Genomic DNA, 18,363 nt, shown 5'->3' with positions numbered 1-18,363 from the left:
AACAATTTGGCTTTTACAGCTTAATACTCATGTGATTGAAAACATTATAACCGAATTGAGAACCTCTTATTTTTTTTTAAGTCGGTTAAAAATTAACTTGTTTTCATGCTTACCAAATCTAATTTTCCATGTAGAAATGCTTGTTTACTCGTACTTTTAAGCTGAGGATTATTTTTTGGCCTAAATTATACTTACATAAAAATAAACGCATTTCTTGAATCAGGATAGTTTAGTTTGCAAAGCGTCACTTGATCAAATTTCAAATATCAAAATTGGAAGTTTTTGAAAAGTACATTATGTCACAAAATATTTTTTGCCCAACACACTTTGCAGTCAATGGAAAAAATAATTAAAACTATAAAAAATTTGGGTTCACCTTCTCTTCAAACCTTTCGCTTTTCGCAGCATAGCCATGCGTCTCTGAATTAATAGTACTGTTCTTAGCTTTCTTCATCTCGTTCTCACAGTACTCTGCACCATTCAGAATATTTACTGGCATGGAGGAGGTAGGGTAAGATTCCGTTAGCCGAGGATGGGTCCGAAGAATTGGCAACATGGCAGTCGACTGCAGGCTCCCGTGCGCAAGACAGGCGCAAGAGAACCTACTCGCGGCCAGAAGAAATATCTGAAAATGCAAAATACGAAATATTTCTTGTTCTAATAAAGTTAGCAGTATGCCATCGCTGACTTTTTTTTTCTTTACTTTAAAAGGAAAAATAGTGCAGGCTCTAAATATTTGTATATCTTACAGCCTGTTTTTAGACCACTTTTTAGGTTTTCCAGAATATTAAAAATGTAAAATAAAATACTTATCGATATTTTTTCTACAATATTAACCTGTACAATGATTTCTGTTGTAAAACTGCAGCAAACAAGCCAAGTACTAAATTTTAATATGAAAAATTGTAGATGTAAAAAACACTTTGTAACCTACAATTCCCTATCAAGTCGCCGGACCAGGGACGGCCTTAAATATGAATCTACTCATTAAAATAAATGAAAATTAGAATTAAAACATTTATTATACATACATATTTGTGGGTTTCTATTATTTGTTATGGTTTGAAAACATGTGGGTATAATGAAAAGTTTTGAATCTCTGTTAATTTATTTCCATGGAGACATTTTGACTAGGTATATGTAGTAATAATTCAAATCATACTCAATGGAATGAAAATGGGCAAAAATGTATTATTTACACATCAGTACATCACACAATATAACGATTAAAAATTACACAACCACTTATTGTGCTATAAATCATTAGCTTCCTAAAAGTTATGGAAGTGCAGGTTTAAAAAAACCACATTAAGTTCAAAAATTCACAAATTCAGCACAGGTGTGGCACCAGAAAGTTTCTCAACATCGTCCACAGTCTTCGGACAGGCTGCTGTGAGTACGACTGGTCCGTCCTCTGTGATTAGCACGTCGTCCTCAATCCGTACTCCCAATCCATGGAACTCGGGTGGCGCAAAGGCGTTATTCTTATTGACATAGATTCCTAAAAATCCAAGATAACATAAATAAGTAGAGCTGGGAGAACCTTGGTTTTTTAGTTACGAACACAAACCAAACTTGTGGAAATATTTTTTCGAACTGAACCAATGACAATTTCTTGCTTCAAACTTTGAACTAACCTTGTTAAAATATTTCTCAACGTTTGCAAACATAGTGAGTGTTCCAGTTTGGTTTTGCATCACGAACCTTTGTTTTTGGTTATGGTTTTGGTTATTACAAAAGCAAAAAAAAGTTTTATTCCAAATTAATAATCTAAAAATATGTTTGAAATTTGTCATTCTTCTTCAGTCATCAAAAGGCTATTGGAAATGGTAATTCAACAATACAAAAAAAAGACACTCTTTAAACTAAATTAAAACTTTAATTTGTAAGTATTTATGAGCTAACCTCAAACCATGGAATAGGTTAATAACTTCCAGATTCTGATAGCGAAGATACGTTTAAATCTTGCAGTTCAGCATTATCAGCACTCATTTGTATTTTTTGCTTACTAGTCTAAAGATCTAACATGCTCTGATTCATAACACTGTAATTACTTTTGCTAGCATGTTTTGTTTGTAATTTTTTTTTTTTAATATTCTAAGATGTTGGTGACACTAAACAAATGAGATTAACTTTTTCTGCAGGCTAAACATTACTCTATGTTAATAATACAGAGTAAGATAAACATACAAAAATAACCAAAACCAAAGATTTCAATTCGGTTCCGGGTCTGGTAAGTTAAAGGAACCAAAATATCGGGGAACCGCACCGGCCTACTAATTAGAGTTCGAGGTCAACACAAATTTGCCAACAAACGTTTAATTTTTAAAACTTATTAACATGACACTTTTAACCGAACTTCGCCCAGCACTAAAATATAGCGAATAAATTAATACAAAGAAAAGGACAAGAAAATGGCAGCAAGTTATCTGAAAGTCTCTCCATTGGAAGGTATATATTTTCCTTGCCCTGTGTTCTTTGCCTTTGGTTAAATACTTAAATTGAACATTAAATCCCTCGTATTCACAACAGTTCTACTAGATAAGGTCTTGTGCTAAATAAAATAAATACACACAATAATTTTTCAAGTGAACTGACTATATTATACAATTCAGTTTCATCTGGTGTAATATTTTGTGGAATGCTCATTTGCAATGTAAAATTTTTGTGAATTTCTGTTAATTTTTGTCAAGCAGGTCCCAACACTGATGAGTCCTGAATAATCATATACTAACGTAAAACTGAAACATGTTTTAAAATATTTTTTTTAAATTACTCAAGAACAATGATGTTTGGGGTCCGTGTGACATGCTGAGTTGGTTATTTCATTTTCTTTTCATCACTAATATTTTAAGATTTTTTCGTGTAAATTTACTCCTATATCTCTCTGCATTCTACATATTGTCTCAAATTTTCTCACGAGAAGTTTTATCATTTTATCTGATAATGGAAAACGTTACACAAATGTTTATAATCATGAGCACTTGCAACACCTTTTACAGCTCAAGAACAACGTATAATAAATATCTGTTGAGAAAATTTGTAATTATTAGTGTTGTGCGAGATCTCGAACCTCGAGAAATGTTTTTGGGAAATATTGCAGTCTCGAACAGCGAACGAGAAAAATAATTTCTCAGAAAAAAAAAAAAAACGAGAAATTTTTTTGGTACCGGTAACAACTCAATTTGGTATGGAAACTAAATTTCATATTGATAGTTGTATTCTTATATGTTGAACATTACACACACACTGCCATTATTTTAGTTTAAATGTTTTAAAAAGACCAAACGCGTCTGCCTGTTTGGACGAAAAATGATTTGGCGGAACACAAAGCAAACATGATGCAATCATTAAGAGATATTAGACTAGCCGATAGTCAACCATCCAAAACCATATCAATAACCGAAACTGTGAATAAAAATTGTCATGAAATTCCAATTTATCCTGAAAGAAAAACTGCCGTATTTAATTTTTAAATTACGTAAGCGTAATACATAATAAAATATGTTGGAACCTTACCTACAAAATTGGTTTTGTTTACATACACGTTATTACGGTCAAGTTATTAAACATTACCTTTAATTTAGTCATAATATTTTGTTCGGTATGTTTAATAGCATACTGAAATGTTGATTATTACGGCAAAATACAAAATTTACTTTTTAACGAACAAAAGGGAATGGTGGTCATGCTGCCAGACCGAGTCTGCTTCGCTGTTCCGTTTCTTATTACAGTTTCAATAAAAGACTGCACAAGTCATGTTATTGTTAAATGGACTGGAATGGAAAGGAATGGATTGAACACGCAGAACAATTCATGCCCTTGTATTACGTAAAATTACGTGAATGTGTGTATTCAAACCCATTGAAAAGGCAGAATAAATAGTAGGTATGTTCATCCCATTTCCTTTTCCACCTTTGTTTCACTCAGTCGTAACACGTCACGAGTAATGAATCTTGCCAAAGCCTCCCTAGTATCAATTACTTTGTTTTCATTACAGTACCAGAGTTTCCCGTTTACGCGAGCTACTCTGCGGGAATTAATAAATAATGTAACGCCTGTGAAATGTTATTAGGAATATGAGAATAATTTCCTAATACTGCTTTATGTCCAACTGCGGCATAACCAAGTGGAAAAAAAAAGTAGGGGTGTACGGGATCCCGAAATTCGGGATAAAAGTCGAGAAAAAAACCATTCCCTAACTTCGGGAAAATAATTTTTATCTTCGAGATAATACCTCGGGAAAACAATTTTTTTTAAATAGTAAAAAACTTTGTCGTACTAATTTTTATATTATAAAAATACGTTATGTATACATACGTCCCTTAACAACTTCGTATACGTATTAAACGAACAAAGTACAAAGACGTCACAAAAAATAAATTACATATTATAAACATTAACGTAAATTCAACACTCGTTCATAAACATAGTTTAAAATAAATCTCTGCCTAAATAAAGAACTCAATGTTGAATATTATTTTAAAGTTTGGCGAATGTTAACATCTTTGCCATATTTTGAGGTTATAATTTGTCTTGAAAATTAACAAGAGCAACAAAAAGCAGTGTTGCCAAGCGCGTAATATTCGAAACGCTATTAAACTGAAAGACGCCATCTTGGTTTCACATGTTTATGCCATTATAAATGTCTTTCATAAACATCAGAGGGTTTTACGTTTTAGTAGTTGGTCATTATGTAAGAATGAAAGTGAACAACTAAAACATGTGGTATTTTTAAAGTACGTGAGATAATTATTTCCGGTAAATTTCATTTAATAAAAAAGGGTAGTTTATACACTTGTGTGAATGATGGAGCCTGGCATTCAAGGCAGTAGCAAAAGTGAAACTGGGTGTGTCTTCTGCACCTATTTGGAAGTTCTTTAGGAAATTATCAAATAACAAGGTGCAATGTACTTTGTGCCCTTCTGTCCTGAAAACGGAATATGGTTCCACAACAGGTATGCACAGACACTTAACACAACATCCGAAGGGAAAAAATGAGTTGACCATTCTTCAGGAAAAATACACATCTTTCAAATTATCAAGCAGAAGTTAGAAAAAGTCAGTTAAATCAAATGTACCAACAAATCAGCCCAAGCTAGCTAATTTTGTCACCTGGGGTATTGACCACCCCAAGCAAAAGGCTTTGACAAAAGAAGTAGGTAAATGGTTAGCAAATGGTTGCCATCCATACAGCATTGTTGACGAAAGAGGCCTAAAAAATGTTTTAAAACTGGCTAAGCCTCTGTACAGTCTGCCATCGAGCAAAACATTCAGCAGGAAAATAATTCCAGAGTTGTACGAAGAAACTGTCAACAGTTTGTATGCTAAAATAGGCAGTGCCATTTCCACTGATTTGGACTATAAATGTGGATGGTTTACTTAAAAAAAAGACTTAAAAATACGCACATTTTAAAAGTAAGTAATATTTTTTGTAAGATCAAGCTAAGAGACAATTTACTGCTCTTGCTCCCGATCCCGATCCCGAAAATCTAATGTATTTCCCAACTGAATCCCGTCCCGAAGTAAAAATGCTATTCCCGTCCACCTCTAAAAAAAAGTGTTGTGGGAATATAACAGTTTCACAGAAGTAAACTTTGTTGTCAAATTAAACTTTGATTTTACGGTAAAATGGAACATGTGGACATATCAGTGTGGCAGTATTACACAAAAAGTGGCAGTAAGTCAACGGGAACGTGTAACATTTGTAGAAAAGTTATCAAAACGAAGTCCGGAAATAGGCTACAGATAATATTTAATAAAAAGAGACAAAATTCAATGGACTCGAAATACCAATAATTATGTATATTAAAACTAACCCTAAATTTTTTTGGCTATATGTCAAACTAATGAAAGATGGCTTTTATGTACAGCTTTCTCTAAAAATTAATGGAACTATTACGAACGATCCCGCTGAACTAGCCAATGGATACGCTAAATATTTTTCCAGTGTCTACGAACCCTCTACATGTATCCTACAACCTGTGACAAACAATATATACGTATTTAGTATCTATCTATACCTGTCTCCACAATCTCAGAATGTTTAGTATCATGTGGCATAAAATCGTTGAAATCATCCAAATCTACTGGTCCAGATGGCATACCTAATTCATTATAAAAGGCTGCTCTGAATTATTAGTCCCTCTTTTGCTACCTATTTTAATTCTAGTTTACAATCCTCTGTTTTCCCGGAGAAATGGAAAACTGCTAAGGTGATACCTATTCACAAAAAAGGCTCTAAACTTAATGTTAACAATTATAGGCCTATTTCTCTACTCAATGGTTTTTCTAAAATATTTGAAAAAATAATTCTTAGATTTTTAAATTTCCAGCTTAAAAACAGTTTATCATGCAGTCAGCATGGTTTTAGGAAAGGATTATCGACCACCACAAACTTGCTTACTTTTTTAAATCCTATACATAGAGATGTTACCAACAGAGGGCAAGTGGATGCCTGTTTTTTTGATTTAGCCAAGACCTTTGACACTGTGAACCATTCTATACTTCTTAAAAAATTATTTAACTTTGGTTTAAGTCAAAATTTTACAAACTTGTTTTCTAATTACTTAACTAATAGAAGTAAAAACTTCTATGTTACAATTAATAACCATAATTATTCCCTGTTTAGTATCTCTTCTGGTGTCCCTCAAGGAGGCACATTATCGCCTCTTCTTTTTAATTTATATATAAACGACCTACCTCAAATTCTCAACCATTTTACAGGAGTACTTTTTGGCGATCTAAAAATATTTAGGAATATAGTAACACCGAATGACTGTATTTTATTACAAAATGACATTTCCCAAATAAACATTTGGTGTAAATTTAATCTGGTTACACTAAATAAACACAAAACATTTGTTATATCCTTTACAAGGAAATATCAAACACTTAATTTTGATTATATTTTAGAAAACTCTGTAATCACAAAATATTCAACAATTAAGGATCTTGGTGTTATTCTAGATTCTAAATTATTTTTCCATAATCATGTAAACTATTTATACATGTATTCTCGCAAAACCCTTGCTATGATCAAATTTATTACTTTTTATGCTACTAATTCCGACTCAATTCTCTCCCTGTATTTTGCCTTAATAAGGTCCAAATTAGAATATTGTTCAGTAATCTGGAATGACATCAAATCGACCGATACAAATAAACTAGAAAGTATACAAACAAAATTAATTAATTTAATAAACTTAAAAAACCTTCCTACACCTGCATTAACTCATCTTGGTGCACATAGAGTAGGTATACTGTATTTAGATTCTCTGTTTGTTGAAAATTGTTTTAATGCTAAAATTAACCTTCCTTATCTCCTGGAAACCACTGGGTTAAAAATACCACAATTTAATTCTCGCTTATACCAAACATATTGTACTCTACATAACTTTAATGATATCATATACCGATTAATTAGGAATCACAAAAATAATCAACTGTCTAAACTTAAAAATTTATCCTCTAGTCACATGTAATATTTTGTACTATCCATTTTTCTGTATATTTTGTGTGTAGTAAATGTATTCACTGAGGTAATATAATTATGTAATTAATATTTCGCTAAGTAATGTGTCATGTTATCTTATCCTTTAGGTATTTATGTCTTTTCTGTTTTCATGTTTTGTGAATATCCTGTGCTGTCTCTATTTATTGTGATAGTTTGTTTTTACTTGTTTTGTGTCGTGCCCACCTCTTAAGTCTCAAGACTGTCGGTGGGCATTTAACAAATTTAAATAAATAAATAAATAAATTTTAATTAATCACATAATCTAGGAGAAAACATACAGATTTTGATCTTGAAAAAATACATTAAATACAAGAAGACATTTGACAGATAAACTGCCAAACAGATTTTTGAAATCTGTTCTAGTTTAGGCTTTAAAAAATAATAACCGCAAAAAAGTATAAACAGATCACGGCCTTAAGAGAAACACGAATATTGGGGAGTTTACGTACTTAAAAGCTACAAAGGATTATATTTATTTATCAAACAGAGAATGCACACACTGTTTGTTTCTGTGCTTCGTTCACACACATGATGTGAGGGATATTGCATGCATGGAGCAAGCGTGCCAGGTGCGCACAGTTTTTGTGCTGATGCAACATGAAACCCAGTTCTTGTAATAAATTAACGACAGTTCCGAATTCTTTGGCACATAAAAAAAAATTTGATCAAATAAACGTGGGAGGAAAGACTTACCATAATGTATTGTTGGCAAATAACTTCTTATGAAAGTATTATGATCAGACAGATACACGTATAATGAATAACCGACGGCAACACTTACACCACTGACAACTTTCACTGAACACTGTCCTGTCACTGACTATACAGTAGGTTACTGACGAGAAGGCAAGGCAGTCGTCTATTGGCGCGGCATATAGTTGGGGAGGGGGGGTTGGTTGTGGTCGCACTGCAACTCTCCTCACTCCACCCTCCACTCCAGTAACGGGACAGCCCAGCTTGTCGCCCGCCACCCCCTTCCAACATTCCAAGCCATGCTTTTCCCTTGAGCTCAGGACAGCTGAAAAGTTGAAGGATTAAGGAAACATGCCCAGAGTGAAGTTACTCTGTGTCAATGTGGCACACAGCTATCAATATTTTGGTTTCATGTAAGACATTGCGCGGGTCATTATGTATTTGGCTACATCATCGATTTTGCTTCCCTGGGTGAGGGGGGGGGGGCGATCGCCCCTATCGCCCACCCCCTTGGATCCGCGCCTGCAGCACTCTGCCATAAAAAATGAATTTCATGACCTTCAGAAACAAAAATCATCACAGCCTAGATTTTCTAGTGTATCTGGAGAACCTGTGCCAAAACAGCTTAAAATAGAGGATACATTTAAATGGTCTCCAACTCATGTGAAAGCTACAGCCATAACAAATTCAATTGGGGAATGGCTGGCTGATGCCATGTTACCTTATAACACAGTGGAGAACATGTCTTTCATAAAAGTTCTTGGTACTGCACAGCCTCTATGCAGAGTGCCTAGCAGAACTACGTTTTCACGCAGTGTAGTCCCCGGCTTGTATCTTTAAGTTAAAGAAAATGTGAGCAAACAAGTGGAAGATGCATTGGCAAGTGTAGCTTCCATGTCTTTCACATGTGACTTGTGGACTTCCCTTGCCAATGATGTGTTCATGGCAGTGCCATGCCACTTCATTAAAGATTTTACCCTCAAGACTTTTTGTCTTGGTTCTCATCACTTTTCGGGAGGTCACACTGGTGCTGCCATTGCAGATAAGTTTACTTCAGTCTTGCAAAAGTGGAATATTGTCAAACTAAAAGATGCAATACACCTATATGTAGTTACAGATAATGGTAGAAACAGAAAGCTTGGTATGTCAATGTGCTGTGTAGAACTTGTTCAACTTCAATGTTTTGCACATACATTGCAGTTAGCATTAAATGATACACTAAAGGAGACTGATGGAATGGGCAGCATGTTGAAAAGAGCTAGGACAATTGTTGGCCATTACAAGCATAGCTCCAGTGCTACCAAGAAACTTCATAAAATTCAAACTGCACTTGGATTGCCAGCACTGAGTTTGATCCAAGATTGTGCGACTATGGAACTCAGAGTATCTCATGCTCAGCAGGTTACTAGAAAATAAAGGAGCACTTGCATGTCATTTGGCCACTCAAAATATTGACAACTTAACAGTCTCTGAATGGCAACTCGTTCAAGGATATGTCAAAATTTTGAAACCGTTATATGAAGCCACAACTGAATTATGTGCAGAACAGTCTCCTTCAGCTACAATGGTACAGTAATACCATTTTTATTTTCTGTGACACAATATCTCGCAGGTTATGTAAGTAAACATAAGGGGAATAATGGGAGCTGGTGTGGTGTTTGCTAGAGCACTGCTTCAGTCTTTGAAGGCGAGGTTCCCTTTGTTTGAAAGAAGTGAACCATATTACACTGCCATGCTAGTAGATCCACGATTCAAGCACGTTGTTGTACCCAAAGATGAAAAAATGATGGCAATTGAGCATTTAAAGCGAAAAGTGGAACAAATTTCACCTTCACAAACAAACACACCAGGTAAGCTCAAGTGTTGAATTAAAATTTTTTTAAGGCTTCAAATATTGATCAATATGAAATATATTATGAGTAATATATATGTGTCAGGACACTAACTTCAACATTACCTACATTAACGTTAAAAAAAACGTATTTGTCATACTTACATAATTTTTGAATGCATACTATATTATTTTTTTAACAATGTGTACAGCTGTTTAAAGTTTGTATATCTACAAAGTGTGTATTAATTGAGGTTGTCAAAATGTTATATTTAAAGCAAAATGTATTCTCTCTGATTCAGAAAAACCTGAAGCTCAAGAAAAGAAATCATCTCTCTGGAATGCATTCGATGAACTGGCACAACAGGATGAAAATAATGGCAACATGGAAGTATCAGACTATGTTTCTTTGCCTACTATTCCAAGAGTGGATGACCCCTTAAAATGGTGTAAAGAGAAGGGCAGTAGTCTTTACCCCCAATTGTACAAAATTGCAATGCAGTTTCTCGGGATTCCTGCGACTGAGGCAGCCAGTGAACGAGTGTTCTCAGGAGCTGGGAACATTGTGAGCTGCAGGAGACAACTTCTTGCTACAGAACATGTGCAAGAACTTGTTTTTCTCCATGAAAATAAAAAAAAGGATGTAAAAATAGTGTGTTTAATAATTCAAGGTGTTTTCATCATAATTTGTTATTTTTATTGATACAATTATTGTTATTATTAGTACAGGTTATTTTTATTTCTTCTTAGATGATTTCTTGTTGATGCTTAACATCACAATTAACATGTTAGCTACTAGACTTTTACCTAAGTGAGTGAATGTTTATTTATAATTTAGTGTAGGCCTACATAACGTGTGGTGCATGTCAGTTGTGCACAGGCAACTAAATTGTCATTCTATATGATAAACAACAGTTTTATTACAGAACAATATATTTTGAAAGTGATATCTACAGTAAATCTTGATTATTTAAAAATTTCTCATTCTCGTCTCGTTTCTCGCGAGAAAAATATTTTCTTTCTCGAAAATTTCTCGAGGCATAAATCTCATTCTCGCACAACCCTAGTAATTATACATCAAATGCATGGAAGTTACAGGAATAAATTTACAGTAAAGGCCCTCGAATAATAGTAATGACAAGAAAACAAAATAATCAACATGGCATGTGAGACCAAATTTTTAGTAGACTCTTATCGGTACCTGGTTCAATGGTGATAATCATGCCAGGCTCCAGCCGGATGCTGCGAGGAATAAGAGGTGTGTCATGCACGTCCATGCCCAAGTAATGGCTCACGTGGTGCGGACAGAACTTGTAGGCTGCCTGAGGGGGAAAATATTAATAAATTACATGATTTGGTTTTAAAAACACTCCATTAAATAAAACCTTGGTATAACAAACTTGAAGGGATTGATTTTGGGTGTGTTTGCTATAGTGAAGTGTCTTTATAATGAGGTGAATTTAAAACTAATAAGTAATATGTACTAAAAATAAATAGCTGTATAGTTAATAGAGTTGAATTTTGGTTGTTAAGGGCAAAAACTTTGCAGTTTAATCAAATGAAAAAATACTTTACTTTGTCTCAAGACATGAATGTGCAAGTCAACCTAAATCATTTAGCTAGGTATGACCTTATTGCATCCACGCATAATAAAAACTATTTTTATGACATGCATAATAAAAAACCTTGTGCCTAAATGTGGAATATTCTACATAAAAATATAAATTAGGTTAACACAAATACGGCATTTATTTAGGCTTAAATAAAAGTGACGTACAAAATCACACAGACAATAAAATTAACAAAAGAATAACATGATGTCACAGCCGTCGGCCAAGAACGGACTTAAACTTCCTCACAGCTGCTGTCCACAATGCTACCAGTGTCGGAGCACTAATCATCGGAGCTCAAGCAATCGTCTTCCGTGTCGTCGAGCACATTTGAAATGCAGCACTTTTTAAAACTCTTTACGACTAATGTTTCTGGGATCGCAGACCAGGCATTGAGAATCCACTGACACACAAGATACAAGCTTGGTCGCCTTATTCTCCCGGTCGGTGTCATTTCGTGGTTTTCGCTCGCCATCCACTCGGAGTATTGCTGCTTCAGATGCGTTTTAAACGGCCTATTGATACAGACGTCAAGGGGCTGCAAAACTGAAGTTAATCCTCCAGGTATTACGACCTGATCTGTTCGCCCATCTTTCAGACGATTCTTCGTTTCTTCGGTTAAATGACAGCGAAAGCTGTCCAACACCAGCATGCTTCGTAATTTCAACAAAGCACCGGGTCGTCGTTCCCACACACATATAATCCAGTCCACAACCATTGCATAGTCCATCCATCCCTTCTCTTGAGCCCTCACAATAATACCATTAGGGAATTTTTCATTTTTTGGGAGCGATTTCCTTTTAAAAATCACATACGGCGGTAGTTTTCTTCCGTCAGAAAGGACTGTCAACATTACAGTAAACCACATTTTTTCACAGCCTCCAGTTAAGATGTGCACTGTTTTTACACCTTTTGTTTAACTGTCATATCTGCAGGCATTTCAAAGCAGTGTGACAACGCTGTGAGGAATGTGACCTTGACTGTCTGCTGCTTCCTTCCCATCCTTTTCCCCTACCCCTCTTGCCTATCGCAGCAACCTCCAGTCGCGCCGGCGTTATTTCGTCACCGTGCAAAAATGGCCCAAGACCCATGTAACACACGCACCCTACTTTTTCGAACCTGATTTTTTTAAAAAAGGTGTGGATGGTATGTGGGTTTATACGGTATTAAAGGATAGTTGTACCATCATAAAGTTACACCTATGCAAATTCATGGAGCAATGAGATAAATAAATAAATTGTAATTATATATATTTACTTAAAGCATAATTTGTATAGTTCAGTAATTTGTTATTTAAAAAAAAGTTTTTTTTGACAGTGATGAGATTTGAACTACATAAAAAATTACTCCTTGAGTTTTTCAACCACACATTCTACCACTATGCTTTTGGAACAGTTGGGGTTTGGGAATGAGACTATATATTATCAACAGTGTAATGCCAGTTTTCTTACGTATTTATAACTTGGGATTACTTTTTACAATGACTATTTTAGTTCAACAAATATATTCAGGGTAAGTTTCACTATCATAAAGTTTCATTTGGCACACTAATACTTTTGGTATGTACGCTAATGTTTACAAAAGTGACTCAGGGTGGCCACACAAAATCTTAAATGAAATTCCCTGACTTTTCCAGGTTTTCCCTTACTTTTCTCAGTCTGTGGCCACATATAGGTTTGTAATGCTACATGTGGGTCTGCCGACTTTGCGTCACATTTCCGTTCATCGACTTCTGTTCCATTTTCACGAAATTACTCCTACCAAATGCCACACACAAAGAGTTCAATGTGTTAACATGTCAATAAAATTCTGATTTTCATAGTTTGATTATAAAACCTCTCAGTTACTAACTTAAATGTGTATACTCCTTGATTTTATTAATAACTACTTACAACTATATTTTTAATAATTTTGATCATATAACTTCTCAGTTACTTAAAAGTGTGTACTAAATAAATTTATCAATAACAACTTACAACTACATTGTATAACCATTTTATAAAACTTCCCATTATTTTTTAGAATTAGGACTAGAACTAAGAACCTCTTTGCGGAAAAAATTTCAACGCTAAAATCAAAAGAGCCAATGTATAATAAATTTAATAAATTTAATAAATTTTTTGCCCTTAGTCCATTCAATTTATTTCACCTCAATTTAAATGACACGTGACACCATCAAATACCTCTTACCTTAAAACCTGTTCAAAGGTTCCTTGATTTACTTATTTAAAGTACAATTTCATAGTATAACGCAATAGCTTCAGTATATAGGTTTTTAACTAAATGAGACAGAGCCATAAGTATTATTTACCCTGTGATGATCTTACAGCTTGTTTAAGTGTCAGTTGAAAGCAATTTACCCCTTACTGCTATATTAAATGAATGTACACCTCAGGTTTTTCATGTTTCTGATTTACAAAAATAATTGGCTGGTAGTAGAAAGATGAAATTGGCTTCATTGTAAATTTTCTTAATGAGCCTTCTTATGATGTACGACTTGATAGAGGTTGCTTTATTAAAAATACTAAATAATTTAATAAAAAATTAAAAATTTGATTTTCTTAAAAATTAATATTTTTTTAAATTCTGAAAAATTGGTTCAACCATTTTCATTTCACCAACTAAATATAATTTTCGTCATTATGGGTTCATGAAATAGTAGTGTATAAGATGAAAATAGGCAATTTAAGAGCACCAAATAAATTCAGCCAAGCCTGAAGTAGGTTAACCTGTGCGAGCTCCTCCCCGGAGAGATGGCGCGGCAGGAGGCCGATCTCACGCAGGTATCGGCCCAGTGAGCAGCACATGGCGCGGAAGAGGGCATCCAGGCTGGGGCGGTGGCGGCACTCCCTCAGGACATCTGACTGCACGGCCAGCACTACCTCGTAGAGGTCACGCTGCGCGGGGGAGAACCGACCCGACACGGGCCACGTCCTCGTGATGTCGCTGCTGTAGCCGTGGTACTCGCAACCTAGACCGCAGTGGGGCACGTCGCTGCACTTCTTCACACATTCACTACACAGTTTTTATCCAAATATAAATCATCAAAAAGCAGTCACCAATTCCAGATTGTATTTTATTTATTTTTTGGAGTTAGACACACTGACAATAGATTCAAATAAAAAAATTATTTGAAAGGCTTTTGGAATACTTTACCCCAAAAACAGTCACAAAAATCACCTGATACTGTAGAAATAAAAATACACATATTTACCTTAGTCCCAGAGTTAATTGTAGTAAAAAATTTAAATTCTCTTTATAAAAAAATAATTAAACTTCTAACATAATGAGAAGATTGCATTATTGTTGTGTACAGTAAGCTGATCCCTGCTAGAAGCCAGTTGTACCTTACCAGCATCCATGAGCACCATCTCGCCCGCCCGCACCACCTGGTTGTTGCTGATGTAGTGGATGATGTTCGCCCGGTCACCGCCGGCCACCACCGGCGGGTACGCCAGGTACTCCGCCCCCCTTGCCCTGCACTCGTAGTCCACACGTGCAAACAGCAGGTGCTCTGTCGCACCTGGGAAGGATGAGCGCACAGTCGCCGCGATGGCATCCGATGCAATACGGCACGACGACTCCATCAGGGCCACCTCACCGCTCGACTTGCGCAGCCGCAGCTGCTGGACGAATAGCTTCGGCGACTCCCACATCTGGCAGCACATGTCCGTTATCAACTACCAGGTACTTATTCATTAATGTTTAAAAAAATCTACTAAGAATTTTTATAACATTTAACTGAACTAGGGCACTACTAGGGACGTCTGAATTACAGTCCAGAGTACTCTCATGGTTTCCCAAATCTCTCCAGACAAATGCTGCGACAGTTCCTTAAATAGTTCATGGACGATTTGTTTTCAAATGTCAATGAATTACATCGTTGAATGTGATAATCTTTAATGATCTAGTCATAGATGAGATGACTTTTATTAATAAATAAAAAGGATAACTAGTGTAGTATAAATTCATGAACATTATTTACATCAAAATTAAACAAAAAGCAAACCTTGTTCATAGTTTCCCCTATTAGTCCATAAATTGTTTTATGAACCTGTGAATTCACAGGAGTTGCAAAATCGTACCAAAGTTTGAAGTCACGATGCCTACTCCCAAACGAAGTTAGGAAACTTCCGAGATCTTCGAAGGGAACTGCGTCATTCACACCAAAAAACTTAACTGCCTCTTCGACACCGGTCCTTGGGCCATCCCAAAGTTCTGAATGGGGATCTTTCTTGCGGACAAACAAAGTCGAAGAGCAACTTTCCCCCAGTGCACCAGACAGCACCAGCACGGAATCTGGTTCCAAGCACCCGCTCAAATATAAAAAATCTGTGTTTTGTCTAAACACGTACGGTATCTTGTCTGTCATGTAAACCTTGGAAGCTGATGGGATGACAATCAAGTGTTGACGTCTACAAGTTTCATTGTCTAGGGCTGAATACTGAAATATTTTTTCAAGAAGAGAATTTCTTCGTTCCTGAAATTCTTCTAATTTTAAGCCTGGCAAAACCTGGAAATCAGAATTAGAAAATAAGTATAATACATGTACACACTAAAATAAAACAAATTTATTTATAATTAGTACCATGTCCACCAACATTTGAGGAACTTTTAAGGTGGGCACAACATGATATAAACAATCAAACAAATACAAACACAGACATATACATAAAAATATACACGGTACAAAATGCAGGCAAAGCATATATGTAGGCCTCGCCTGCCACCACAAGCAGGCAGGCACTACAGACAGACATGACAGACAAAAGAAAAAAAAAACTAAACACACCAACAATTAATAACAAAAATAGCATGAGATTATGCACGTAATTAATGGTAAGAATAGAACACATAAAGGTATATTGATTAGCATATAAAATAATTATCTATATTAATAGTCTTTTTATTTAATTTTTTATTATTAATTTTTTTAAATTTATAGATTTTGTTATGATAGTGAGCAGGGCCGCACCATGCAGGTGCAGAGCTGGCTGGCAGCCCCACACGGCCACTGACGTCACGTGGCCGCCGCAACGTGAGAAGTACCGTGCGCGCCTGGCGGATTACAATTGTCGTCACTTCCCCCCTCCTTCCCTCCGCTCCCTAGCGACGCTCTGCCTTTAACACGTTATCTGACACCTGAGAGCTGCGGAGTTACGCGAGCCGCCGATGCATGTCTCGAGAATTCTGGCGTCTGGTCAGCGCAGAATGACATGACAGCCCCAGCCGTGCTCGCGACTTCTAGAAGTGGCGCCTGGGCCTATATAAGCCCGGGACCCCGGCCTTCAGTCAGTGAGGAGTCGGGAGTTTTCCCGCGGCAGAGTTTCCGGGGCGATAGTGCCGCGTGTGGGGCGGAGTGGCGACGACCCTGGACGAAGGATCCAGGGCAGAGAGTTCAGTTCCGGTGCGATAGTGTCGCGGGTGCGGCGGAGTTCTGGGGCGAGAGAGTCTGCGCGAAAGTGCTGCGAGTGCAGCGAGAGTCCTGAGCAAAGTTCCGAGCAAAGCGTCGAGCGGATCCTCGGCGAAGGAAGTGCGACGGCAGCAGCGGAGTGCGGCGACGGAGTCCCGCGACGGAGGTCCACGAGGGGTGCTGCGGCGAGAGTTGCGCCAGAGGTGCGGTCCAGCGAGGTGTGCAGTGTATAAAAACTGAGTGACTGGGGAATGAACATTTTTAAGTGTAATTGATTATTAGGCATTTTTAGAAGATTATTTTTCAGTGACGTAAATAGTGGCAATAAATAAAACTGTGTAGTAAAATCTTTAATTGGGCTATCCATCTACGAACCCAGTAATTTTTCCCATGACGATTTATTATTTTAATTTTTAATAAATCGTAGCAATATGTACACACAAAAATATACATACTTATACACACCCCATAAAATAAGTATTCATACACTAACAAATTTAACATTTATTTCATGGTTGCTACAGAAATCGAATTTAAGAAATTTAAGAGAAAAATTCCCTGACTTTCTTTTGAAGTACGTACCATAAATATTAACATGCATATAATTAAATGTAATATTAAAATTTCAACATGAGGTAAAATAAGTTTTTTTGTGTTATTTTGACGGCAGAATTGCGAATGTGTTTTTTCCTTTGACATGGCTGGTGAGAGCTCTTCACCCATATTGCTGAGTTGAATACTTTTGTAGCACAAAGTGCAGTACGCAGAATTTATGTTTTTAGCAGAGGGTTTGAAGTGCTGAAACTGTGGCTCCTTGAGCCAATTCTCCTTAAAAGTAGTTTTCTTCGACATCTCTAAGCTAAAAAAAAACTACATATTAATATTTTCTGGTTAGGTTAAAACATTATTGTTTATGAATTCTTAAAAAAATATAACTACACAAATACAAAAACTACTATTACAAATTCACACCTAGCAATATAATGGGCCTACTTAGAGAATTACAATAGCAGCATTACAACATGCAATACTCTTACAATCTTACAATGTTAACTAACGATTCTGGGGGAAAAACATGTTCAGTTATGCATATTTTTTATACACAATGTAAGTGTCACGCAACAGAACTCATGGATTATAACGGTTGAAAAAAAAGTAATTAAAAAAAATAGGTAGAAAAAATGCATAAAACATAACCGCACACAAAAACCACGTGTTTTCGTATCAGCTTGGTAGTTTTTAAAATGAGAATTGGTATGCCTCTTTATCAAGTGCACTTTATTTTCTTATGATCGCATCA

The 18,363-nt window shown here is 35.9% G+C and overlaps 1 protein-coding gene across 4 annotated transcripts in view; it reads right to left on the bottom strand.

Annotated features, from left to right (window-relative positions):
• Positions 1 to 1,171: 1,171 nt before the first annotated feature.
• The window catches only part of LOC134546281 (xaa-Pro aminopeptidase 3), a 53,400-nt gene continuing 36,208 nt past the window's right edge, over positions 1,172 to 18,363 (bottom strand). For all 4 annotated transcript variants that reach the window (XM_063388989.1, XM_063388987.1, XM_063388988.1 and 1 more), the window contains exons 3-7: positions 15,660 to 16,163; positions 15,003 to 15,306; positions 14,380 to 14,621; positions 11,242 to 11,362; positions 1,172 to 1,501 (exon numbers count right to left, since the gene is read on the bottom strand). In XM_063388989.1, the coding sequence (XP_063245059.1) occupies positions 1,323 to 1,501; positions 11,242 to 11,362; positions 14,380 to 14,621; positions 15,003 to 15,306; positions 15,660 to 16,022 (1,209 nt within the window). In that variant the 5' untranslated portion in view covers positions 16,023 to 16,163 and the 3' untranslated portion in view covers positions 1,172 to 1,322. The remainder of the gene's footprint in view (positions 1,502 to 11,241; positions 11,363 to 14,379; positions 14,622 to 15,002; positions 15,307 to 15,659; positions 16,164 to 18,363) is intronic.

This window comes from Bacillus rossius, chromosome 1 (assembly GCF_032445375.1).
Source record: "Bacillus rossius redtenbacheri isolate Brsri chromosome 1, Brsri_v3, whole genome shotgun sequence".
NCBI lineage: Eukaryota > Metazoa > Arthropoda > Insecta > Phasmatodea > Bacillidae > Bacillus > Bacillus rossius.
Note: the sequence above shows the minus strand (reverse complement) of the source record. Positions and strands in the feature narration are given on the sequence as shown.